Genomic DNA, 24,855 nt, shown 5'->3' on the forward strand with positions numbered 1-24,855 from the left:
TTCATTCCTAGTGATTACTAATGTGCACTGCTATTTGAGCCCCCTTTTCTTGGCCCATGCTTTTGTTGGCACAGTTACCTGTAAGTCAACACATAGGATGTTTGCTGCACTATTTTTTAACACTCAAAACAATCATTTCCAGAAGTGGAAATCAACAGAAACATTTGTTGCCTTGAAAGAAAACATAGCTAATGGAATAGCGATATCCTGACCTTAATATGGAGGAGAATACAACTGCCTACCTCACAGCTCAGAGGAAGCATATTTTATGTAGGTAAATTGGATTTAATTAACTGTATTGTCTGAAAGCTGCACACAGTTATTGGCATCTGTCTGATGGGTGTCATATTACCCTGCAGCACAGGAGGAAAAAGCTTTTTGTCCATTGCTCTTTTCACCTTTATTGACAAAAGCCTCCTGCACATCTGTTCTGCATTAATGCCGCTACTACCCCAAATGGTAATTATCACACTTTTATTCAGCAATAAAGTGGTGCACAACCAGCCATTTTTACAGCTGTTATGATCATCAGTCATGCAGCACTTAACACCAGAGCAGCTGGAAAAGTGACTGTCAGTATAAATAAATGCATAAACCATTATTATCTATTGCCAGGCTCCACTGACTAGGCAACCTATATACTAATATATATATGACAATAACAATGGGTGTGAACAAATTCTGCACATTGCTATGAACAAAAGATCTGAATATAAATAAATCTGGGATGCTTTTCATCAGCTGGGCTCCTAAAGGTAAAAAATAGAAGTCTTGATATTTCTCATTTATTTATTTCTCTTATAAAAAATATGCGCTGCCGTTAAACTGGAGTTCTGGGTCACTTTTCAGGTGACCAGTAAATGCCCAAGGTTGTCCTTTAGAGGAGCTGGAGCTGCTGGCATGTTTGTGGATTAGACACAAGTTTTAAATCTCCATTCAAGACAGTGAAATCTTCAGACGGGCTGGCATAAGCCTACTCCATGACTGCTGTAATTGTATAGAGACTCACTTGATCCTGTCTATATACTGCATGAATCTGTTGACTATTATTATCATGATTATTGATATTATTGTTGTTCCTGTCATTATTACTATTGATTGCAGTATCTCATGATCTGATAAATGTGGGGCCAGAGTTTTTCATTAGGAATTGTTCTTTGTTAGACGATTAAACAAAACAAAATTAAAACTAACAACTTTATTTTTTATAAGAAAGTTTGGTACATATTAAAGGCAATACATATTACATTTACATCACACTTTAGTCATTTAACAGATGCTTTTTTGCAAACCGTCTCACAGCGAGAATACGACATGTAAATTTCAATGCAGATAACAAAATATACGAACAGAAAAAGAAAAAACACATTATTCTTGTGTATTTTCAGGAGATTCTGCTGCATACAGCATTGGTGTGTTGTGTTAAAATAAACTTTAATGTTCCATTCAACACCCATACAAATCTAAATATGATACAAACATATAACATTTTTATTAAAATTCTATGTTGAAACAAGACCAAAATATAACAGTTCAACACACCTGACTATTAATGGTAATGACTCACTAGCTCTGCAGACTACAGATGACTGGATTCTAAATCCTGCTACGTTTACAACATCTAAACCCCTGCTAGAACTGGATAAGGTGAAGGCTGAGCAGCTAAACCTTGTCTCTGACGTCAGCCCGTAACAGGGGGAGGAGGGGGGGCTTCATCCAATACAATAACAAATACACACAGTAGAGCCACAGTCTGGTTTCGCTGAGTTATCAATGGCTGAATTCATCGCAGATATTTATGAATTTTGGTCACAATCACATTCATGGAGCATTAAAGTTACGTCAAACTGTGACTCACAGCATTTAAAAACTGTAGATGTTTTCACTTAACACCAATTAAGTCTTTTTGATTTTAAATGAAGTTCATTCACCCCCTGTTTGTAGTGGCTAGTTTTTTTCCCCCTCCTGATTAGTCACAATATCAGTGGAATATATATTAATTTTAAATTGGACCTATAATTGAATTGTAGGTATCTTAGAGCGATATTTTGACTAGTTATACCTTTTTATAGGTTAGGAGTTAAACAAGGTGGGTGTCTGATAAATACCAACAAATCTATTGACAGAGAAAATGTCATTCACATTAATGAAATTGTGGATCTGTTTACCTAGAAGAGTGAAGTTTAAATATGTAGTACAAGAAGAAACTCTGTCATATGTCATAGATTTTAGTCACTGTTATTAAGTGATCTTAACTCCATATTAGCCATATTAGTTATACATCAACTTGGTCATCATTGTTTGTTACCGGCAGCGTCAGGGGATGCTGCGGGAACCGGATTGCCTCGCTGTTGCGCCGCATGTACGCGTGCCCGCTGATGGGATACCACATTTCCGTGAAGGTCAAATTCCCCACGGTGATGGCACAGCGCCCCAGCACCTTGAAACCCGACTTGCAGTAGAAAGGGATGAGGAAATCCTCGCACATAAGCACTGCCCGGCGCACGTTTGGCTGACAGCGGAGGTACTGCAGGTAGCGCCACATCAGGATGGGCCCTTTGCCCTGCTGCCGGAACGTGCGGTGCACTGCCAGAACGTGGATGTGCACAGTGGAGCCGCGGGGTTTGTGGATGGTCAGCGCGTCCTGGAGGAAAGATAGGGCAGAGGGCCACGATTGGTCGTGTGTGCTGTTTCAGAGGCGTCTTGGATCACACCACTTACTGTGGACAGTCTGTCCTGGTCCCACAGGGAGCCGATGATAAACGCGACCAACCGACCCTCCTCGAACCAGCCCATGGACAGCTCCGGACACAACGTCAGGAAATGACGCACCTCGTCCAGGTAGAGAGGACACTCACCTGTGACCGAGGTAAATGCTGAGGGGGAAGAGGGAGAGACCCAGAGGGAGACAGACAGAGAGACAGGGGGACAGAGACAGTGATATTGAGATAGAAAGGGAGAGAAAGAAAGAACGAGAGATTGGTGTCGCTGTGCTCCTACATAGCATTTCGGTTCACTCCTTTTTATGGTAACGTTATTCTCTCTTTTCACATGTAGTGTATTCCATAGAGTTCCAGAGGCGTATGCGGGAATACAACCATTTATTTTTATTTCCGAAACACGGACAGCTGCAGAAATACGGGTAAAGGAAAATAGACATGAAAATATTCCTTCACCGTATATTTGACAGTTACATCCATTTTTAAACACAGACCGTCAGTCAGTTTTAGAAGTGCGAAAGACTTATATTTAACTGGCCGGCTCCTCATCGCTTCTCTCTTCTCTCTTCTTCTCTTCTCTTCTCTTCACTCACAACTTTTACTCTGCTTTTATCTTAGGTGGGGTTTTTTCCCCACATGTGCTGCTTTTACGCACAGACAGCAAATCAATGTAATTAATTGTAGGTTTTAACAAAGTATTGTTTCCTAAATAGCTACTAAAACAAAAAGCTTTCCAGCTGCCTTTTGGTCGATGCGTCTCTCCACTCCGCGCTTATTGCTCCGTCCTGCGTAAATTCCACACGTGTCACTCACCTTCTCGCTCGATCTCATACACGCTGATTGCATCCTGGGTGTTGAGCGGCCGTACCTCACTGGCCGGCAGCGTGTGTCTTCTCTGAATACCAGGGGACACAGAGTGAGACGACGGCTGCATGAGCTTGATGAACGGCTGCGCGCCTGCAACAGACATGGTGCTGCTGCACTCCTCCAGAACTTCTACTGCTCGCTCTCTGTCCACGCCCCTCACCAGAATCACTTTGGCCGGACCCTGACAACAAAAAATGTGGAGTGTGTATTTATAGAAGAGCTATTATTCAGCGGCTCATTTACATTTGACTATTGGCAGCCAGTGACTGAAGGGAGGTCGGAAGTAGGATGGATAATAAGAGGGAAGGCTCCAATTTCTGAAGGCTCTGAAAGATCCTGGTTTGATTTAACCTTCAAACGATGCCACTTATTTGAAAAGTCAATTCAAAGGTGCATTTCTCATAGGTAATGTAGATTAGTGATCAATGTGCACCGATTAGCTGCAAATCAATTACAACCACAAACGATACAAAGAATTCATCCTTTGGTTGGCTGGAGCAACTTTCCATGACACGAACTTACCTGAAGGTGGGGACGCGTGTGGCGTGACTGGCTCTGCTTACCCTCTGTCTCCCCAACACGCATGCATGTCTTCACTATTAAGTGATTTATCAGTCACATGATAGAGGATTACTCTAGTTGTTTCCACAACTCAGTGCATTATCTTCTCCAAGTGGTGTCCTAAGGCAGGGAGGAGTCGCAATACAAGCACGAGTGGGCACATTTGTGAACCAAATGGGTGAGAAGGAACTTGAATGGCAGCAGCATCGTCGTACTTTGATTGTGGACACACTATCTGATGCCATTCACTGGAATGGGGTCATGACTGGGTTTTTTTGTAGACATCAAATACACAAGTGTGTATTTTAGAGCCATCCAATAATAGAATATATATATATATATATATATATATATATATATATATATATATATATATATATATATATATATATATATATATATATATATCTGTGTGTGTGTGTGTGTGTGTGTCTATAGAAGCTATAGATACACCTGTATCTTTATACTTTGTAATTGGTTCAAGAGTAGAGCAACTCTATAAGCACAAGTAATAGAAACAGCCTTCGACTGTTTGAACTTACAAGCTGTTCAAGTTTAATCTTACTTGGGTAATATTAAAATTCCAATATCATCTACAGCAGCTGAAGGTCTCTTTCATACTGGGCAGCAGAGATTAGAGCTTTTTGTTTCTTATTATCAACAGAATTAGTAGATAGATGTTTGTAGAATTATGATTTGGTAACAGCAAAATACAAACTGTTCCCTTTGGAATAAACTCTCCAAACGATGGATTTGAATCTCATATTTAAACAAATAATAAAGTTATATCCCCAAAGGTCACCCACATTCAAATGAAAACATGCACTCAGCAAAAATCATATTTTTTATTTATTCAGTAACTTTTATTTTATATTCTGTCCAGTCAGGGAGTCACAAGTCATAATGAAGCACTTGTGAAAAGTTTTTCTTACAATACATCAGGGTGAAAAAATTAGATCATTGTTTTGATTTGAATATATTGGCTTTACTGTAATTCCAGTCATGGTGTGGAGATCTGTCTGAGCAGCCATCTGGTGGCCAATCCGGATGTTACAACATGCCAAAAAGGCAATCATTACCAGAGGGTACATCAGAGACGAAAATCAAACATTAAACTTATTTTACACAGATGCAGTGAGGAAAAAAAAAATCTGTGGTGGAATTAATACTTCCAAAATATGTGTGGTATAAAATATACTACTCGGGTACAATATAATGTGCCATATTTTATATTCCGAGCAAAGTTTTAAATATAGTGTGCAGGACTTAAATGTTTAACATTTTCATAGCTAAGATTACTTCAACTGTAGATGAATTCAAAATTAGAGTTAATGCAACTGATTGATGTGCAATACTGAGAATTGTGAAATATATATGGGAGTTTCTATAGTACACAAAAAGATATAAATACAGATAATGTCTCTAGGTTGTTTTAAAAACTTAGAAACTGAAAGAGTAGAAAAGTTATTAATAATAAAAATCAGAGCACCCATCTACAAAGATTCTCATACAATCTGACGTATTAATCATCGTGGTCAAAAGCGGAAAGCCAGAAATACAGGTAAAAAAGTATATTTTCCAATAGCTATATCTTAAGAAGCTTCAGCATCAATCTATTTATGAACAGTATATATGAAACAAATGTAATCTAAAGGTGAACAAAGGCACAGAATAATTAAGCAAACATATGTGAGTAATACAGTTCTCACATAAAATAGTTACCAGTCAGCAGTGACCTACTGTCAAATATGTGAAACTAACACTGTCATAAGAGCAAACAGCACTGGAAATACAACTGAGTTAAAACAAGCTGTTTATTGTAGACTCTTCAAAATCAGAGGAATAGCAACTATGACTAATTAAAGAAGATAATGAATGTGCACATGCGCTCACAGGATTGTGAGCTGAAGTCACTCAGAGGGGTTCTATATTTCTAAAGGGGTAGATTAAGGGCTTAGTTGACAACATATATATGTGTGTGATGCAGCTAATCTCCTTTACTGGAAATGACCTGTGCTGTGATGGGAGTTGCTGTTCATCAGCCCAAAGCTTAATAAGAGGTAAGACAGAGTCAATTTTCACACAGGAGGGTGCCATAGCAAGATCTGTCCAAATGAGGGTAGGGTGCGGGGGGTCCCAAAGGAAGTTGGAAGAGTCTGAAGAAATCGAGTTGGGCTGAGATGATTTGTCTGGTCTACTCTGGCTGTGGCCCGGGTGTCTCATTGGCATTGTTGTCAGTAATCTTGTTTTCCAGCTCATCGTCAGACAGGAGGTCCAAGGAACTTCCCTCCACCTGAACTGGGCGTCTGCCGGAACGACTGGAGGAGAAACTTATGGGGCCACCACGCCTGCAGGAGAGGGACAAGTTTGATTCTCTAACGCCAGATTTCAAGGCAACATCCATACAGCATTATAAATGTCAGTAAATAAGTCTGTAGTTTAACTTAAAGCTTTGTAACTGTTGCATGGGACAAAGGACATGCACAGGAAGAGAGAAACAAAGAAAACACATCTACGTGCAGCTTGAAATACTCGCCCACGGGTTCAAGATGATTTTGGTGTGAATCTAGCATTAGTGTGTGGCAAATTCACGCATCCATCATTGTCATGTACCTGAGGCGGTTCTTCAGCGTGTGAATCTCACGGCTCAGACCCTCACTGGCTTCCGTGGCATCATCAAGTTCCCTCTGCAGTTTCCTGCGTGAAGCGTTAGCTCGTGTGGCCTCCTCCTCTGCCTCCTCTAGCTGACGCTTCAGCTGCTTCATACGAGAGTTGGCCTTTTCCACCTGTACCCACACCAGAGTGTTTTTGGGGTTGGTCTTATGAGACGTGTGTAAGTGACTCCATTACTTACTATTATCATTACTACAGTGACTTCTTTATTAGGTATTGGATTCATTATACTTATTACAGTTAAACACAGTTAAGTGACTTCATATGTTCAAAGGTTTTTAATGGTAGCTCCTTAAGCCTGAACTATATCTAGAGGAATCTGTAGGGTAAGGTTCGCTCAGCATTTTTAGAAACATTGCATCACATGCAACTATTACAGGAGAGGGAACAGAGCTGCTCATCTCTTACATCCCTGTTAATAAACTGACAGGCATTGTCACACATACCTGCTCTTTGAATTGGTCAGCATGACGACGCTCATCCTCAACTTGCATGCAGACTTCTTTCATCTTTTTCTCTGTTCTTCTTGCAATCTTGTTGGCTGCTGCTCGCTCCCTTCAAATGGAGAACCACAGGAATTAAAATACCTATTAAAGCATTGGAAATTAAACATTCACAAGCCAAGCGCCAAGTCATTTTCTCTTTATAACGCTTAAACTTATTTGGATGAGGTTAGCCTGTAAAATGAAGTCTTACTTGGCCTCCTGCTCCAGCTGCTCCTCCAGTTGTGCTATCTTGGCTTCCAGAGCAGTGATGGAAGCCTTGAACCTGCTCTTCACAGAGCCCTCCAGCTCACCCAGTTTGGCTCTCAGCTCCTTGTTTTGGCGCTCCAGTTGTTGGCGAGCATTTTCACTCTTTTGTGCTGAGCTGCGCTCGGTACTCAAATCTGTGGTCAGAGTCTCCACCTGAGGGTCAGATAGGATGAGATTGTCAGAAAAGCAGTGGGAGAAGACCCTGTGGAAGGCATGTCATTTTTATTCCTTCCATCGCACCTGCATAGTGGTCTTTCTGAAGCGGTCATTCAGCAGCTCCATGTTGCCTTGCTCCTCTTCCAGCTCTTCTTCTAGCTGAGCAATGCGAGCCTCCAGCCTCCTCTTCTCATCCATCAGAGCTGACCTGACACATGAAGTAAGGGTTAAGAGATATGTAGAAATTAAACAGTAATGCAGCGCATTCGGGAATCAAAGCTGAAGAACAGGAACTGCGGAGCAAAATATCATTCATGTGACAAAAAAAATACAAGATATTTTTGTTTCTAATTATAACGCCCGATAGAAGTAATTTGACAGATGTATTTACTCACTTTCCAGAGGTGCTGTTAGAAATCTCATCCTGAAGCTCATCTCGTTCTTGTTCCGCATGGCGTCGGCCTCTCTCAGAGGCTGCTAGGTCCTGGGAAGGAGAAATTGAGACTAGTTATTTCTAAAGTATTGCAGTCAAGTGATGAAATTTATATATTTAATAGAATATACATTAATAGAGTATATATTATTTTTAAAAGCAGAGAAAAAAGACAGTTAAAGAATGACAGCTAATGAAGTATTAATCTAATAATACATATAATAAAAAATAATGAGAAACAAAATGAGAAATAAAGAGAAACTTCTTTTAGTTTCTTTATTTCTCATAATGATCATTCTAAAGTGAACTAAATATCTTTCAGAATGTTATTTCTTAGGGAAGCTTCAGCTCACGACACCACCATCAACAGTTGGTACCTCGTGCAACTGGACAATTTCTGCCTCCAGGCTCTTAAGTTTCTTTTCTGTTTCCTTGGATATGGCAAAAATATCATCTCTAGAAGCTCGGGTGTCTTCCAGCTCTCTTTGGTAGTCTTTCATTTGGGCCTGAAAAAAAGAGCACATTGCTGAAACCCAATATTGTGCATCCTTCAGGTGTGTCTAAAAGTGTGTTTACCATTATTTTTTTTTAAATATATATTTTTAGAAATATTTAAAAGTAAAATGTGCAATGACAGATCTGTAATGTAAAATTTGGGCTAAATTGGGGCTGTCTCAGACAGAGATGTTCATTATCAGTTCAACGTTTATTGTTGAACTTTACACTTTGCTTCCTATATTAGGTTTGCTCACCTGTAACTTGCGTAGCTGTTTGATGGCTTCATCTCTTGCCTTGTTGGCTCCCTCTATGTGACTTTCTATGTCTTTCAAATCCATCTCCAGCTTCTTTTTAGCAGCTACAGCCAGTGCTCTTTGCTTCCGCTCATCCTCTAGTTCTGCCTCCATCTCTCGGACCTGAATGGATACAAGTGCCGGTTAGGACAATGTTGTCACAAGGCACTGTAAACGAATGCTGTGGTCCTTCTTACTTGCTTCACCAAGGCTCTCTTCTTTTCGTCGTTCTGGTCATCTCGACCCTGAAGGTCTCTTTCATACTGGGCTTTCATGGCCTGCATGTTGACCTCCAGACGCAGCTTTGCATCTTCTGTGGCCTGAAGTTCATCCTCTAACTCCTCCAATTGGGTCTTCATCTCCTCCAGCTGCTGCTCCAGCGTACGCTTGGACTTTTCCAGCTCGTGGACCTACCAGGTAGGAAGACAAGTACAACATGGGTATAATATGTGACAAAGTTGACAAATCTTATGTGCTCTAGCGATCTTGACTCACGTTTTTGCCCACGTCATCCTTTGAGCTCATCAGATCTTCCATTTCTGTACGAAGCTGCTTGTTGATCCTCTCCAGCTCCTCTTTAGCTTCCAGTGCCTCATCCAAAGCTCTGGCCAGTGACAGAGCTTTGGTCTCCTTCTCTCTAGCTTCAGCTTCAGCACGGTCACGTTCTTCAGCGTAACGGGCTGAAACATTCTTCTCTTCAGCCAGCATCTAGATAGAAGGTGGGAGAGTGGGACAGTACAAGAATTTGTCAATGAATATAATGATAATAATATAATAATGCTCATGTGAAAAAATCAGGGTTACAGCCACAGCCGGGGTCTCTCACAGCTGTCACCTGGTAAGACAGGGAAAACACCCTACACACACAATTCTAACACACTTCTTTCAAGTCTCCAGTCAACCTAATGTGCATGTTTTATGGACTCTCAGAGGCGAATTAAATTTACAACAAATGACGAAATAACGTAAGCTACACTTATAGTCTACCTAGGAGTTTTCTATACATATACTACAAATGTATGTCGATTACATCCAATATCATCTTGTAAGAACGTAGGCAACTTAAGACTCCCAGGATCTACACACTTGATTTAGATATTTCTTGATAAATTTGCAGAACCTCAGGGTGTTTCACAGAAAAAACATTTCAAAGTGTCAGTCACCTGGTCAAATTTCTTCTGTTTCTTTTCCAGGTTGGAGACAATCTGTCTCTGGTGATCCAGGTCTACAGTGAGATCATCCAGCTCCTGTTGGAGACGTGTTTTTGTCTTCTCCATCTTTTCAAAGCCAATTGTTTTCTCCTCCAGGCGCTGTGTCGTCAACTCCAAGTCCTTCTGAAGTTTCTTCTTGATTTCCTCCAGGCTGTCTATTGTTCCAATATCATCTTCCAGTTTTTTCTTGCTCTCTGACAGCTTTAAAGCATAAATGAGAAAGAAAATCAAAAACAAAAACACAATAATTGGATCACGACTTGCTTTCTCAGAGAGCAAAAGTGTCCTACCTGAGCCTGGAGGGTCAGAATCTGCTTCTCTAGATTTTTGCGTGCTTCCTCATCCTCTTCCTGCTGTTCCTGAAGAGTGTTCTTCTCCTCCTCCAGCTGGCGAAGGCGGCTGCTGAGATTGAGTTTCTGACGCGTCTCCTCTTGAAGGAGCTCCTGAATGACAGAATGTTCATGCAGTTTATTTCATAGAGTAGATTGAGTTTGCTGCTTTAGAGATGCTGTGTTTCACCTGCTGGTCTTGTAGTTGACTTTCTAGTCCACTAATATCTTTGGTCGTCTTGATACACTTCCTCTCGGCATCTTCCAGTAAGGCAGACACATTGTCCAACTCCGTCTTTAAAAAATAACAAGAAAAAAGGTACATTTTGAAGGTTTTAATCTCATAAAGGCTGCTTAGTAATGAAGCATTTGATCATTTTAATTATGGAAATGAAACCCATTACGTGTCCTCACAAATACATGAAATTAAAATGCACAACACTTTTGAACATTTCTTCAAATCTAATGCCAATATTTGTTAGTGCATGATGTCAAGAAAAAGAAAGTCGATCTCTATGAACTCAATTTCTTTCTCTCTGTATATGAGTGTGTGTGTGTGTGTGTACATATAAGTGTTTTTTTCAACTCACCTGTAGTTTATGTGAGCGGTCTAACAGCTCTCCTTTGGCCCTCTCTCCCTCGGTTACTCTAGCTGTGAGCTCCTGCAGCTGAGCTTCCAGTTTCTTCCGTTTGTGTTCAGACTCCATCTTTCCCTGTTGCAGAGTCTTCACCTCACTGGCCATTTCCTTGTTGCTGTTCTCCAGACTCTGCTTCGTCTTTTCCAAATTACCCTTGAACTGCACATGGGCAACAATAAATATTAGTGTGGTTCAAATAGCATTACATATTTTAAATTAAGTTCTCAGAGCGTAAAAGTTAATGAAGAAAAAATACTCTGAGACTTGTTTTTTTTAAAAATTACTTTAAAGTAAGAAAATAAACAAAAGCGTTGTGGCAAAAGTGGCAAAATGACCAAAGGAAAGATGATGTTTGTTCCTCATAATTATGTAAAAAGGTGTATGATGAATAATATATGTATATTTTACTAATGACAGAATATGACTCAAAATAAGAAGTTAAAAAAGTCCTTTATTGACTTTCCCCTAAGATTTATGACTTTTTCAAAGAACCTGAATAAAAATACAAAAATCCGATAGGTAAAAACAATACAACTGCTTCCCAGGAGGAACTGAGGTCCTTTAAGATATTAAGTTATTTTTTTTACACAATAAGTCTGAATTTAAAGTCAGAGTTGAAGTGTTGTGCAACATGTGGATTCAAAATTGATTAGTTATTTTTGTTTTTTGGACCATTTCACCTTTTCTGGTAAAGGTAGCAGTGTGTCATTTTGCTTGGTTGTGTTTTGAATGATAAAGTGTGAAGAACTGTGTCACCCTCTTGGCCTGTTCCAGTTGTTCAGACAACTCCTCCAAGGCAGTGGCATGTCTCTGTCTCATCTCCTGAATCTGTGACTCGTGGTTTTTTGTTTCCTCGTCAATTGTCTTCTTCAGCTCTGCAACCTCCTGTTCACGCTTGGTCCTGCAGACAACAAGGATAGGCTCAATTCACCTTTACTTTATTTATAAAACGGTGAGGTGAATTCGCTCAAGGTTCTTTGCCCCGGCATGCGACGACTGCACCCAATATTACTCCCCACCTGAGCAACACAACAAACTTAGTTCAAGTATTGCTAACCTAACTGATGGTCTTTACAAGAGAGGAAATGAAATTAAGCACTGTGCTGATTGGAGAGAGAGTTGAATGGTCCCCTGTCATTTCTATACGTACAACTATACATCACCTCAGTTCCTGCTGGGCAGCAGTCGTATCAAGCGTGTCTTCTAACTCTGTCTTAAGGGCCTCCAGCTCTTCACTCAGATCCCTTTTAAGTTTCTCAGCTTTGTTCCTAGCCAGTTTCTCTGACTCAAGGTCCTCCTGCAGCTCAGACAGCTGAGCCTGTAGCTCCCTCGCCTGTTTCAGAGCATTGTTCTTCTGAGTGGCCTCATCCTCATTCCTGTAAACCAGTAAAAACACATAGGTGGAAAACAGACATGACAGATGGTGGAAAATCAAGAATCTGTCTCCAAATTTCTATAAAAATAAAACTACCAATTATTGTTTCTACAGCAAAATTGAAACTCACCTCTTAGTGAATAAAGAGAATAATGACACAGAGGCATTATCACATTATTTTCCTAATTCTACAGAATCATCTACAGTATTTTGTTTTTACAGACTACTTAAAAAATTACATATATTTAGGAAATATCTCCATATATTTTAGATTTTCAAATAAAGTATGTATTTATCCTTTGTTGGGGCATTACTGCCATTTGACATAGACTATATAAAATTTGATTTAATTAAGAAGTGCACCATATTATTAAATCGCAAATATCCTAAATTTATGCAAGTCTACCATTAGGTGGCCACAGGGTGGTAGGAGAGTCTGTGTTTGTAAAGTAACTACTTGCAGCAGTCTCAAGGACCGACATAAAAGGAACAGCAAGCTAAACAGGACAAAAAATACCATTCTGATGACACACACTCATAGCGTCATCTATCACAAACACATTCCAAAAGACTAAATACAGCCAACACAAACCAAAAAGGCCGCTGTTTTGTTCTGTATTATACAAGATGTGAGTGGGGGTAAATGAATGCAGTGCAGGTGTGAGGGTGTCTACAGTGTGATGACGATATTGTGAAGCTATGTAGCACTTAGCTCATTCTGACTCATAGCATTGGAGGTATACTTAGTTCCACACAACCTAATATAGCTCAAACCACACTGTGTGATGTGTTCTTAGGTGAGCGGGGTCCTCTCCCACCTCGCCTGCATCATCTGCTGCTCTTCTTCTTTCTTGCCTATCTGACTTTTAAATTCTTCAATCTGGGTCTGTAATTCAGCAATCTGGTCCTGAAAGTCAGAGGTCTCGCCATCTAGCTTTCTTTTAGCCTTTTCCAGCTCCTGGCGTGTTTTCTCTTCCTTTTTCAGTCTCTCTGAATTAGAAAAGATGTTAATTGGCAAACATGTAAGACAGCTAAGAAACAAAGTCTCATTGATGATAATTCATTGGGAAGTTTACCCTCAAGGTCAACCATCATGATCTCCTGCTTGTTTTTGTGTTTTCCCAGATTCTTAGCCTTTTCCTCCTCTTCAGCTAGCAACGAAGACATCTCATTAATCCGGTCCTCCATCAATTTTTTCTCCTTAAGAAAAGAAATGCCGAGAGGTTAAAATAGACCTCTAATCCATTTCTGATTCTGGTTCGGTCATTTTAGAAAATGGATTTTCAATCATTTAAAAATAAAAACTTTAGGAAAATGTTCATGATTAGGTTTGGCTTTGTGTCTTTCCAGTTTCATTGTAACGGTGAGGTCTTCTGCGTTTCACCTTGAGATATTTTGAGTTCTGGTCTTCTAAAAGTAAAACATCTTCTTCCAGTTTCTTCATTTTGGACTCAGTGGTCACTTTCTCCAGCTGCAGCTTCTGTCTTGTGGCTTCCTCCTCATCTAGCTGTTCTTCCAAGTCCTACACACAAAACCCCAAGATTGGAATTTAAAAAAAATCATATCAGGTTTATGTTAGAATGCAGAAGTATGTTATCACTCACCTGTATATGGCTCTGCATTTTTTTCTTCTCATTCTGAATGCTCTGGTTTCTCTCTTCCTCTTCTTCAAGTCTGGACTCCAGATCATGAAGAATCTCCTCCAGCTCTTGCTTTCTGGAAGCCAGGCGTGCCCTCATCTCCTCTGCCTCTGCAAACAGCTCTGTCTCTGCCTGAAGCTGCTCTGCAAGGATGTTCTTCTCCTCCAGCAGCTGCACATAAGTGATTTTCAGTCGTGACTCTCCAAATATATGTATAATCTGTTGTTAGACGTTTTCCTGTCTGATATGCTGACCTGCTGGTTTTTCGTCTCCATCTCCACCAGCTGTCCTTCCACCTTGGTTTGCTTCTCCTTCACCTTGACCAGCTCCTCATCCTTTGCCTGCATCTCTTCCTCTTGTCTGGTGACCTGCAGCAGAGGCTTCACCTAGAGAGATGGTTAATTGAAATCATTAGTGAGCTGTAAAAGTCAAATCCCTGGATTGGACATGCAACCAGGACTTACCTTGGTAAAGAGTCTCCACCACTGCCAGTGGCGCAGCTTTAAATAAGCAGCACAATTTCGCTGAAGCACCTTTAGAGCACTTAACTGCTGCTGCTTCTTAGCAAAGGCCCTGAAACAGTGCAGAAGAGGTTGACTGAGTGAGATAATATCATTGATATTTGCCTGTACTGTAAAAGTTCAATGTAATCACATATGAGCCTGGGAGTGATTAGAGCCTTACTTGCGTGCCAGATATCCCCGACAGACAGCCTGAAAGTAAATGATGATGTCAGTTATCTTGAGGTCCCGCTCTTCCTCTAAATGTGCAAGGACTCCAGCCCTGAAGAAGATCTTACTTTGGCCAATACGGAAGAGGTTTCCATCCAGCTCCAGAGCCTGAATCTACCAATGAGATGGGGAGGAATTCTAAATGTATTTGTAAACCGTTTAGTGCATTTGTCTCTGAAAATTTCTCCAATATACTAGTTATGACTAGATGAAAAGAAATGTAATGATCAAACAAATTTGTAAAATAAAATTCTTTTATTTTTCTTTATTTATATAGTGTGTGTCACAATAAGAATTGTTTCTAGGTGCTTTCCAGAATCCCAGGGCCTGACCCCCAGACAAGCAACAGTGGCAAGGAAAAACTCCCCTTTAACAGGAAGAAACCAGGCTCATATAGGGGGACCCTCCTGCTGAAATTAAAAATGACATTACAATAATTGCTATAAATACTAATAAGGATAATATTAACTGTAATAATTCTATAATAATAAAAGCAGTTGAAAGTCTAAGCATTAATTAAAACATTTTCTCTAGTTATACTCTTGACATATCTAGAAATATCTTTCTTTAAATATGTTCAAAGGTCACAGTTCAAGTAATACAAACAAAGTGAGTTTTTAGAAGGTGTCATGTGTCTCATTACAACACTTTAATGCCTTAAAATGATTTGTGAATCAGTCATATTTAGGATTCAGGCAACTTACCATCCTCTCACAGGCCTGCTTGCCATCCATGAAGCCTTTAGGAATGGCATTAGGTGTGAGGATCTCGTACCTGAATAAGGAGGGAGTGGGAAAATGACACTTCCATACTTAATAAAGTAGCATCGTAAAAAGTAGCACAGTATTACCTCTGTCTGAACTCCTGGAAAATAATGCGGTTCGGAAAGCCCTGTCTGCATATCCGAATCCCCTCCAGCACACCATTACACCTCAGCTGATCCAGAACTAGGTGGGAATCAAGTTTACCAGCCTGCAGGGGGAAAAGGGCCATATGATGGTGTGTTTGAGGATGTGTTGTATACAAAAATATTTCAGTTCCATAGCTGTAAAAAATGAAGAAATTACTAAATGTTTCTACACACCTACCTACGTCCAAAATCTTTGTATGCAACAAAAAATTAAAGATGCGTAAAGCAAATGTATCTGAATTTTAGTTAAAACTATCTCCCTTATGCTGTAAGACTTAAAATACTGTATATGGTAGCCTAAATTGCCTAATCCAAGAGAAAAACATGATTAACCACAAGTTTTATATACTTTGCTTTCCACTGTTGTCCTGAGCTATAACCCCATCTGCGGATGCTTCCCTTAAATGTTCCATTCACTAGAGCACTGTCTGCGACCACTGACCCTTTTTTCATGATTGGGGATGATGCAGCGAACAAAGTTGGGGTTGGTGTTCCTCAGGGTGGCCACAGAGGACAGTGCGGGCAAATTGAGCCGATCCAGCAGCCCAACTCAATCTTTATCAATCAATCTTTATTTATATAGCGTCTTTTACAATCCAAATTGTTTCTAGGCAACTATTGAGTCATACACTTTAACCCAGTCTAATCACCATGCATACATGATACATGATTATATGATTATATCGATACATGATTATGTATCGAGATGAATAGATTTAGATATCTTAGTGTCAGTCAGTCCGCTATAACCCCATCTGCTGATGCTTCCCTTAAATGTTCCATTCACTAGAGCACTGACCCTTTTTTCATGATTGGGGATGATGCAGCGAACAAAGTTGGGGTTGGTGTTCCTCAGGGTGGCCATGAGCTTGGACAGCTGTTCCTTATACAGCTGACCCACGGTGCGGAACATGCCCTTCTTAGTCTTGTAAGCAGCACCAAATGCTGTCTCGTTCATGCCTGCAACCTGGTCCAGACCCACAATTCGGTCAACTAGTCATACAGAATGAAACAAAGGGACGTCAATATTATTGGATTCAGAATTCCTCAGTTTACACGAATATGAGACAATGAAAACTGTAAAAATCAATTTCACTTTAATTCATTGGAGGGTTTTTTATAGATAATCTCAACCAATCTGGCACACTCAACCTTTAACTGATCAGGTATTGTTCTTATGTGAGAACCGATTCAAATACATGCTTTATATAATATAAGGCATGCCACAATAGCACAAACCTAAACTTGATTTATTGTTGTTCATATACTACAATAAAAACTGACCAACTAATTCAAATGCACTATTTTTATGTTGTCTGTTCTCCCAGTCACTGCAAATATAATGGTGCAGCAGTACCAATAAGGCAGTCAATGAAGGATTTTAATGACAGAGGATAGTGCGGGCAAATTGAGCCGATCCAGCAGCCCAACTCAATCTTTATCAATCAATCTTTATTTATATAGCGTCTTTTACAATCCAAATTGTTTCTAGGCAACTATTGAGTCATACACTTTAACCCAGTCTAATCACCATGCATACATGATACATGATTATATGATTATATCGATACATGATTATGTATCGAGATGAATAGATTAAGATATCTTAGTGTCAGTCGGTCCGTCCATCCGTCTGTCCGTCCGTCTATCCATCCATCCATCCATCTCTCATTTATATATTAGTTATAACAAGATTAAAAAATAACCTTGCCTTCATTGATATATTTTCACAAGAATCAGAAGGGTGAAAAATGGAGTATCAGAGGTTTACACAACAGCCATGCAAAGCTAAGCATTTATATTAATGCATAGTTTTAGCTGTCTGGAAGGACAGGGAGCTTGTAAAGCCTCCACTGAATGAGGGTGAAGAAAATCCTCCGATGAAAAACGATGACATTATTATTGTCATTCACCTGGAACTTCATCGAGCCCAGACACATTTTCATAGAAAGAGGCTCTCTGAAATGTCTGTATGTCTACAACAGACAGAGACAAGAAAACACACTCCAATCATTCATACAGCAAACAATGTTAATTAGCATTAATCAGGTATTAAAAGAGTCCTAAAGAGGGTCAGTTTGTCAGTTAGGTGATTAAAAACGATTCACTAGTGGTTAGTCTGAGAAGTGTTAGTATAAAATAGTTTACTTTCACCACACATTTACTTTGGACTCCATCCCGAGGGAGAATGCTAAGCTTTAAAGATTTTAAAGAAACATTCCCAACCTGCTGTACTCACACAGAACATTAACCGTATCAGCTCTGGAGCTCAAACACACCAAAAAAGAGAAAATGTCATATTCTTTGTGCTTAGAAACCAAATTCTGCTGGCAGTGTTGGCATCCGCAGCCACAACAGCTCTGTAATGTTTCATTTGGAGATTTTCACCCATTTTATAATTTGCAACAAATAATATTGTTAGTATGCATTCTTGTGTTCACACTGCAAACAATAAATCTTTACACAAAGAGCTGAAAATTATATACATTTCCAGATGCAAACAGATGCCAGAAACATCTGAAGTATTCTTAACTTGACTGAAACATCAGATACTGAATCACTTGTTGCCTGCTCTTCAAAATTTCATTTTAATTTATTTGTGTAACATCTTAAGTACAAATAATGCATGACACCAACAATCACACCACTATGAGTTATAAACCATCAAGCTATTTTCTCTAAAACTACTAATCAGTTTAAATGCTTATACTACTTAATCTTATTTTTATTCTTATTTCACCTCATTCTTTCTGCACCAGCTGAATTAAAAAACATGGAATCTTGGTGAATTAGTGCTGAAAGCCAATGAGGACAAATGTTTTTTCATCTGTGTTTTAAAATGCTCCATTACCCCTTGACTTGAAAGTGATAGCTTAATTGTTATCAAAGACTGTTTTGTTTAAGAAACTCACCATCTTTCCAGAGCTCAGCCACAAATTTGTCTGTTGACTGATGCAGTAACGTGGCCACATTGTCATTCAAGGGGTCCATGTTCTTCATTAGCCACTCATCTGCTTTATAATCCACCTGGGAAACAAAACAAATGCTAAAAAAGACCCTTGTTTTCTTTATTTCAACACCATGAATATTTGCATCCTGACAACAATAAGTAATAAAACAACACTTTTCAGACAGTAACCAGCTACAATGACCACAGATCAGTTTTGAAGAAAATAAAAATAGCGAAATGATTGTTGAGACCATGTACCTTGTTGCTTTATTCTCAGTCTCGCTCCTTTTCAAGAGGGAATATCAATCTTTCCTTGCACTGATACCATGAACACCTTGCTGACCCTGACCGTTTTGGTTTGTGTTGGACACTTGCTAATTTTCATTTTTCTTTCTAAGCTTGGAGCTTAACAAAACAACATGTATATTTAACAAGCCAGCCTTCAAGATTGTTCCATTCTTGAGGTTTGCTTCTAAGAAGAATATGGCTGAATATCCACAATACAGGTTGCCAACTGTGTCTTCTGAGAAGACACAAAATAGGTGCTATTTTGAAGTAGTTGGGCCTGTTGTAGCTTCCACATGGCTCACACTCTCAACAGATGCCCAAAAGCCTTTATTTATGGCTGTGTGGCATCTGTCTGGCTGTGAATATGTCCTGTGAGTTCTCTGGGATGGGGCCAGCAGCTGCAGCTCTTCATGTCTGAGCTGATCAGTCTTGGAAAAACACACACATACATCTGCCTCCTTATCCAGCCAAGATAAAGGAGCTGGTAGATGTTCCGTACATAAGCCATGAGCACCCTGTGGACCAGCCAAATGCCAGTTTCAGGATGGATAAGTGTTACACTTGTGACTGTGTGAATCCTGAAAATTGTTACCTCTGTTTTACCAGATGTCTATGCAAATCTGGTAAAGACATGACACACTCCAAAATTAGATAATCCCTGGTGACACTGGGTTATTCAATTATGGTGGGGTGGTCAGAAGAAAGTTATGAGGAGCCTTTGTGGGTGGAGAAACCACAAGCTCACCCTCATCTCCTTCATCATAGCAGAATTTGAAATTGCAAGCTAAGTGATGTTTAAAGGAGAGGCCAGTGTGTGTCTCAGTTTTTGAATGGTGCCAGATGTGACCGACTACTTTTCATCTGCAAAAAAAGGATGTGGTGGTAAACTCCGGAAAAATCATGTTTTTTTGTCCAAGTCAATTACAACTTGCCTCTAGCTGTAATGACTGATACCTTCACAGTGCATGGGACTGTACTGTACATATATTTCTATAAATAGACACCAATGCATTGTCCTTATGCTCCTGCCCACAGTGAAAAAACAGCCAACTATAATAAATGTTATTTAGCAGGTTCAAGATGACTTGAGTGATGTGCCTTATATGAGACAAGCAAAATACTGTTCCATCTGTAAACTATCAACTTTATGAATTTTGATGACTTTAGAAATCTTTATTCAGCCTCTAAAATAATGGAGGACCAGTTTTGTACTTACTTTTGTTCATTAAAAATTGTTTTACTTTGTTGTTTTTAGAGGACATGATGTTGGGTAACCTGAAATTAGGAATGCAGTACCTCTTTATGGTTTTCATTAGAGGCCTGAAAAAGCAAATTCTCAGTGTCTCTGCTTATTTTTTCACTAGAGGAAAATGCTGAATTTATTTAATAAAGTTCGAATTTATTGCTGGCTTCTGCACTGACTATTTCAATAATCTTTTCAATAATCTTTTTTCCCCCGTAACGCTCAGGTTCTTGGGTGATGTTTCGCTAAACACTGTCTATAACAGTAAAAAAGACACATACTCTTGAAACTAACACTCAGGAGAGGATATCAGCTTTCCCGCTACAACTGACTGACAAGAACCCTCTCTGGAATGCTGTGAAATATCCTTCTCTCTTTACAGATGGGAGACCTCTGCTGAAAGGTGAATTTTTTAAACCCCTGTTATATAATCAGCAGGCAACAAAAATTCAGAACCCCACCAATGAGAACCAGATGTGGTTCTCATACAGCAGCAGCAGTGCGATAACTGGCCTATTGTTAGTAGGGAATGTCCTGTTCTGCCTTTAGAAGTGTCTCTACTGCCAAGATGTGCTGCAAAATAGGTCAAAATGTAGTAGTGGCATAAGAAAATGTGCACAGGGCTCAATGGGACTACAACAGTGACTTTATACATTCTTTGTGGCTAATCAAGAGTTTTAGCCTTAATACATTCTTTGTGGCTAATCAAGAGTTTAACCACACAGCATGAACTTAAACAGGATGTGAGATAAAACCACTGAAACATACTCGGCCTGCGTAGTGAATGATGGAAAAGTCCGCTTTGTCCTTTAGTTGCCGTGGCTTCTGAAATTTGGAATGGGTTCCCTGTTCCTGGAGCACTTTGTCTATGAAAGTCTTATCTGTAGCCTTGGGGAACCAGCATTCTTCATCCAGCAGAGCAAGGATACCAGGTGGGTTATTCTAAGTGGGAGACAACAGATCATATAAACAGGGCTGTTAAAACATCAGATAGTCACTCCATGGCAATTAAAGAAATGTTTAAAAACCATCACACCTATGAAGAAAACTCATAATAATAAGTCGTATGTCCCAACTCCCCAAAATACAAAGGCGACTGACCGGCCTCTCAATGAGGTCAATGCAGGGCTGCAGATCCAGGCCAAAGTCAATGAAGCTCCACTCAATTCCCTCCCTCTGGTACTCTTCCTGCTCCAGGATGAACATGGTGTGGTTGAAGAGCTGCTGCAGCTTCTCATTGGTGTAGTTGATGCACAGCTGTTCAAATGAATTCAGCTGAAAGGAAGCACATCTGTCTGTTAAATCCACATTGCCTTGAAGACAAAGGTGTACAACCTTCAACATGTGATGCATTTTATTTGAATGTGTATTTTAAACATAAATATCAGCACCTGAAAAATCTCAAAGCCTGCGATATCGAGGATGCCGATGAAGGACGCCCCTTGGCGCTTGGTCCTGTCCAGAGCTTTGTTGATGCGGTGGACAAGCCAACGAAACAAGCGTTCATATGTTGCCTTGGCTAAAGCCTCAACAGCAAAGTCAGCCTGCAGAATAAACAGAAATTTGTTGCACGCCCTGACTAAGAAAATGCCACACGAGACTGATTGTAAACTCCATTATCCTTGGTGGGAGGGTGTGAATGTGAGTGAATAATGTAAGCACCCACCAATGAGCTGGTGAACGGGTTTCCAGGTTGTATTCCTGCTTTGGTAGAGTTGGGCTGACTAAAATTTACCATACATTGAAACATTAAAGCTGTTGACATGTATGCCAATGTATGCAATCTCAGACTTTCTAAATGTTGGGGATGCTGGCAACCCTGCTATTATAGAGTGTCTGGCATCATGGCGACTGTGTTTAAACTGTGTTAAAAACAGTAGACCTTCTCTTAAATGTAAAACGAGCAGACGTTCTGAGTGGTTACTGTCATGTTCGACTGGATCCATACGCGCTTGGGGAGAAGGTGAAATTAGCATTTTGAGACTGTAATCTGTGCCTCACATTTAAAAGGTCCTGGGTTAAAAAACAAAGATAAATCTTAAACCTTACTTATAATTTGTAAGTTATGGTTTAGAATTTACCTGTTCTTTGGTCTGTGCCTTCTGTACATAATCTCGTCCAACTTTGATTCTGGGGGTCAGGATTGCTCTGGTGAACTCCATTACATTCATCCCAAGAAGGTGGCAGAGCTTCTGTGCCGCTGAAAATACACAAATACAAGGGGAGCAAGTCAATTTCTGGGTTGATACAATGTCCTTTTTAAAAAAAAAAAAAAAAAAAGATTGATACATTTGTATGACTTGATTTGAATTTCTTTTTCTATTACAACCAGATTAATGAATGCTAAAGGACAGCGAGTGTGTGTATTTAGTGGTAACCTGTGTTTTCCGGCATGGAGGCCTGATCAGTATTTCTCTCCTTCTTGAATACAATGTTCCCAAACTGAAGCACTGCTGAAACCACCTTCAACATTGCTAGAAAGGAACAGACAACACATAGCAATTACTGTATTACATTTGAAATATGGCAGACCAATAAATGTTTGATCTTAACAATTCACAATTAGTAACAGCTGGGTTCATCTGATTGTTTCTGTGGGGAAGATATAATATACAAGAGAGCAAAGATTTATGCCTTATTTTACGCTGTATCAAGGAGCACTGACGTTAGATAACTGTCAAAACAAACCAAAACCATTTATCTTGTGGAAATTTGGACAAACAGTTCTAAAAATTCCTCACAGAATATTGTTTCCATATTTTATCTTTTCTACAAAATCTTTTCCCAATAATGCAGACAAACAAACTATTCAGTTACCATTGTCTGCCTCACCCTTTCCCCCCCTTCTTGGGTTTTATGCATATGTTGTTTGGTGGTACCTTATTTTTGTCTTTGCTTATTTTTAGCCCTTTCTTGTGCTGTGCAAATTGTGTTGTTATTTCAGTGAATAAATACAACATGGAACAAACAGCTTTTGTTCCAGCTTCTTTTCTCCTCTGAAGTATCTGCATCTTCTTTTTTTTGGCAGGACACAACTGAATATTTTATGGCAGATAATTCACTTCAGGCCTGCATTGTTTTCTGAGAGAAATAAATATTCCAGTTCCATTTCTATGCCACACTGTGGAAAAAGGATTTAGGACAGGAAAGGAAAATATTCTGTATTACATGTTAGACATTTATGACTCACAGACAATCTCTTCATGAGAGAAGCTCATGATGCGCATGGCATCTAGTGTCTCCTGGAAATTGTCCTTGTCCTGCTGGCCAGGGATGGGAATGTTACCATTTGACAGGAAACGGTAGCTGTTGAATCCTTCAAGAAGCAGGTCCGCTGGCAGAAGACAGAAATATTATTGTTCATTTTGTATCACCTTACCAACAACCTACTCCGTTAACTGAGCAGATGTGAACAGAAATAGCAAAAGTAGCCAAAACTGAAAATTTTCTCCCAGAAAATGATGCCATTTCTTTGCAGTGAAATAGCAAACAGGAAAACTCACAATCACTGTGACTATCACAACACTTAGACACTCACTTCGAAGATGCTCTCCAGCTCCAGCCAACAGGCGATAGAAGATGTGGAAGGTCCGTTCATCTTTGGCCTGTCTGATGGCCCTTGACTTTTCCAGAAGATCTGGAAGCAAATGTTGAGGACTGACAAAGTAATTACGTGGAATAGATAAAATAGGGTGGTGGTAGTTCTGTCTAGGTTCTGGGTTCAAGCCCTGGGTGTGTATAAATGGTGAGCTAGCAGGGGGGAGTGCCAAGACACCTTCAGACACTGCTGGGGTACTCTTGAGGCAGGTACAAACCCCCAATGTGCTCAGATGTGGGTACCCTTCCTTCACCTGTAGGCAGCTGGGATGGGCTCCAGCACCCTCCCCATCTACCAGCAGGACAAAAAGCAGTCAACACAAAACAAAAAGACTACAAAACTCACTGGGTTCCCTTTCTTACATGACAGCAATGTTAAAGGACAAAAAAAAATCAAATAATTGTAACTGCACTTTCAGGTTTGGGTGGCAAAAACAAGAGAGCATTTCCCCACTTTGACTTTTTCAGCAACCATACCAACTATTTTAGACTATAAAAGAGAATAAATGCATAAAAGATTATTTCTTTTATGGTTTCTACTGATGTTGGAACAAAAGAATGTCAGGATAAGGAGCTTTCTCTACTGTATAAATAAACTAACCAGAATAAAAAGAACAACAACTACAGCATACTTGTGTTCAGGTTTCAGACATGCTGAGCCACACAGACTACGTGCAGTATTCAAAGCACCTTCAGCCTAGTAGTGAGGATACAAGTTTCAATATTGGCGCCAACAATGTAGCCCGCAACATCAAAGTTGATCCGGATGAACTTCCCCTGCAGGAAACAAAACACACCCACCATGAAGAAGCACAACTGAGATTAAACACATTAAAGTGGATTAAAACATCAGACAGAATGCCGGGCATGACGCTGGGCACATTAAATTAGTCTCTAGAAGTGCCTTTTTTCACCTGAGGAACATCACAAAGATCAGGAAACTACTGACGCGGCATGATGCTGGAAAGTTAGTCCATGCATTTGTTACTT

At 39.8% G+C, this 24,855-nt stretch overlaps 2 protein-coding genes across 3 annotated transcripts in view; both read right to left on the reverse strand.

Moving 5' to 3' along the window:
* Positions 1-1,183: 1,183 nt before the first annotated feature.
* LOC130515355 (serotonin N-acetyltransferase-like) lies at positions 1,184-4,187 on the reverse strand. The gene is made up of 4 exons (XM_057015520.1): positions 4,110-4,187; positions 3,534-3,768; positions 2,722-2,876; positions 1,184-2,644 (listed from the first exon to the last, which is right to left on the reverse strand). Exons 1-4 carry the CDS (start codon positions 4,170-4,172, stop codon positions 2,276-2,278), a joined length of 822 nt encoding a protein of 273 aa, XP_056871500.1. The 5' UTR covers positions 4,173-4,187; the 3' UTR covers positions 1,184-2,275.
* A 786-nt stretch (positions 4,188-4,973) lies between these two features.
* Positions 4,974-24,855, reverse strand: part of LOC130515585 (myosin-10) — a 44,326-nt gene continuing 24,444 nt past the window's right edge. Inside the window, exons 7-42 of one of the 2 annotated variants that reach the window (XM_057015928.1) lie at positions 24,579-24,642; positions 23,807-23,905; positions 23,459-23,602; positions 22,647-22,742; positions 22,350-22,468; positions 21,660-21,812; positions 21,370-21,543; positions 21,037-21,210; positions 18,700-18,814; positions 17,701-17,763; positions 16,587-16,780; positions 15,728-15,849; positions 15,582-15,651; positions 14,831-14,991; positions 14,611-14,719; positions 14,401-14,532; positions 14,111-14,317; positions 13,891-14,028; positions 13,583-13,706; positions 13,325-13,496; positions 12,295-12,507; positions 11,888-12,032; positions 11,084-11,290; positions 10,684-10,788; positions 10,455-10,607; positions 10,117-10,365; positions 9,449-9,661; positions 9,151-9,363; positions 8,915-9,076; positions 8,540-8,668; positions 8,125-8,213; positions 7,814-7,937; positions 7,518-7,726; positions 7,268-7,376; positions 6,762-6,934; positions 4,974-6,496 (exon numbers count right to left, since the gene is read on the reverse strand). In XM_057015928.1, the coding sequence (XP_056871908.1) occupies positions 6,343-6,496; positions 6,762-6,934; positions 7,268-7,376; positions 7,518-7,726; positions 7,814-7,937; positions 8,125-8,213; positions 8,540-8,668; positions 8,915-9,076; positions 9,151-9,363; positions 9,449-9,661; positions 10,117-10,365; positions 10,455-10,607; positions 10,684-10,788; positions 11,084-11,290; positions 11,888-12,032; positions 12,295-12,507; positions 13,325-13,496; positions 13,583-13,706; positions 13,891-14,028; positions 14,111-14,317; positions 14,401-14,532; positions 14,611-14,719; positions 14,831-14,991; positions 15,582-15,651; positions 15,728-15,849; positions 16,587-16,780; positions 17,701-17,763; positions 18,700-18,814; positions 21,037-21,210; positions 21,370-21,543; positions 21,660-21,812; positions 22,350-22,468; positions 22,647-22,742; positions 23,459-23,602; positions 23,807-23,905; positions 24,579-24,642 (5,277 nt within the window). In that variant the 3' untranslated portion in view covers positions 4,974-6,342. The remainder of the gene's footprint in view (positions 6,497-6,761; positions 6,935-7,267; positions 7,377-7,517; positions 7,727-7,813; positions 7,938-8,124; positions 8,214-8,539; positions 8,669-8,914; positions 9,077-9,150; positions 9,364-9,448; positions 9,662-10,116; positions 10,366-10,454; positions 10,608-10,683; positions 10,789-11,083; positions 11,291-11,887; positions 12,033-12,294; positions 12,508-13,324; positions 13,497-13,582; positions 13,707-13,890; positions 14,029-14,110; positions 14,318-14,400; positions 14,533-14,610; positions 14,720-14,830; positions 14,992-15,581; positions 15,652-15,727; positions 15,850-16,586; positions 16,781-17,700; positions 17,764-18,699; positions 18,815-21,036; positions 21,211-21,369; positions 21,544-21,659; positions 21,813-22,349; positions 22,469-22,646; positions 22,743-23,458; positions 23,603-23,806; positions 23,906-24,578; positions 24,643-24,855) is intronic. The other variant, XM_057015929.1, reaches the window with a different exon arrangement.

The sequence above is a fragment of the Takifugu flavidus genome, chromosome 18 (genome assembly GCF_003711565.1).
Source record: "Takifugu flavidus isolate HTHZ2018 chromosome 18, ASM371156v2, whole genome shotgun sequence".
Taxonomy (NCBI): domain Eukaryota; kingdom Metazoa; phylum Chordata; class Actinopteri; order Tetraodontiformes; family Tetraodontidae; genus Takifugu; species Takifugu flavidus.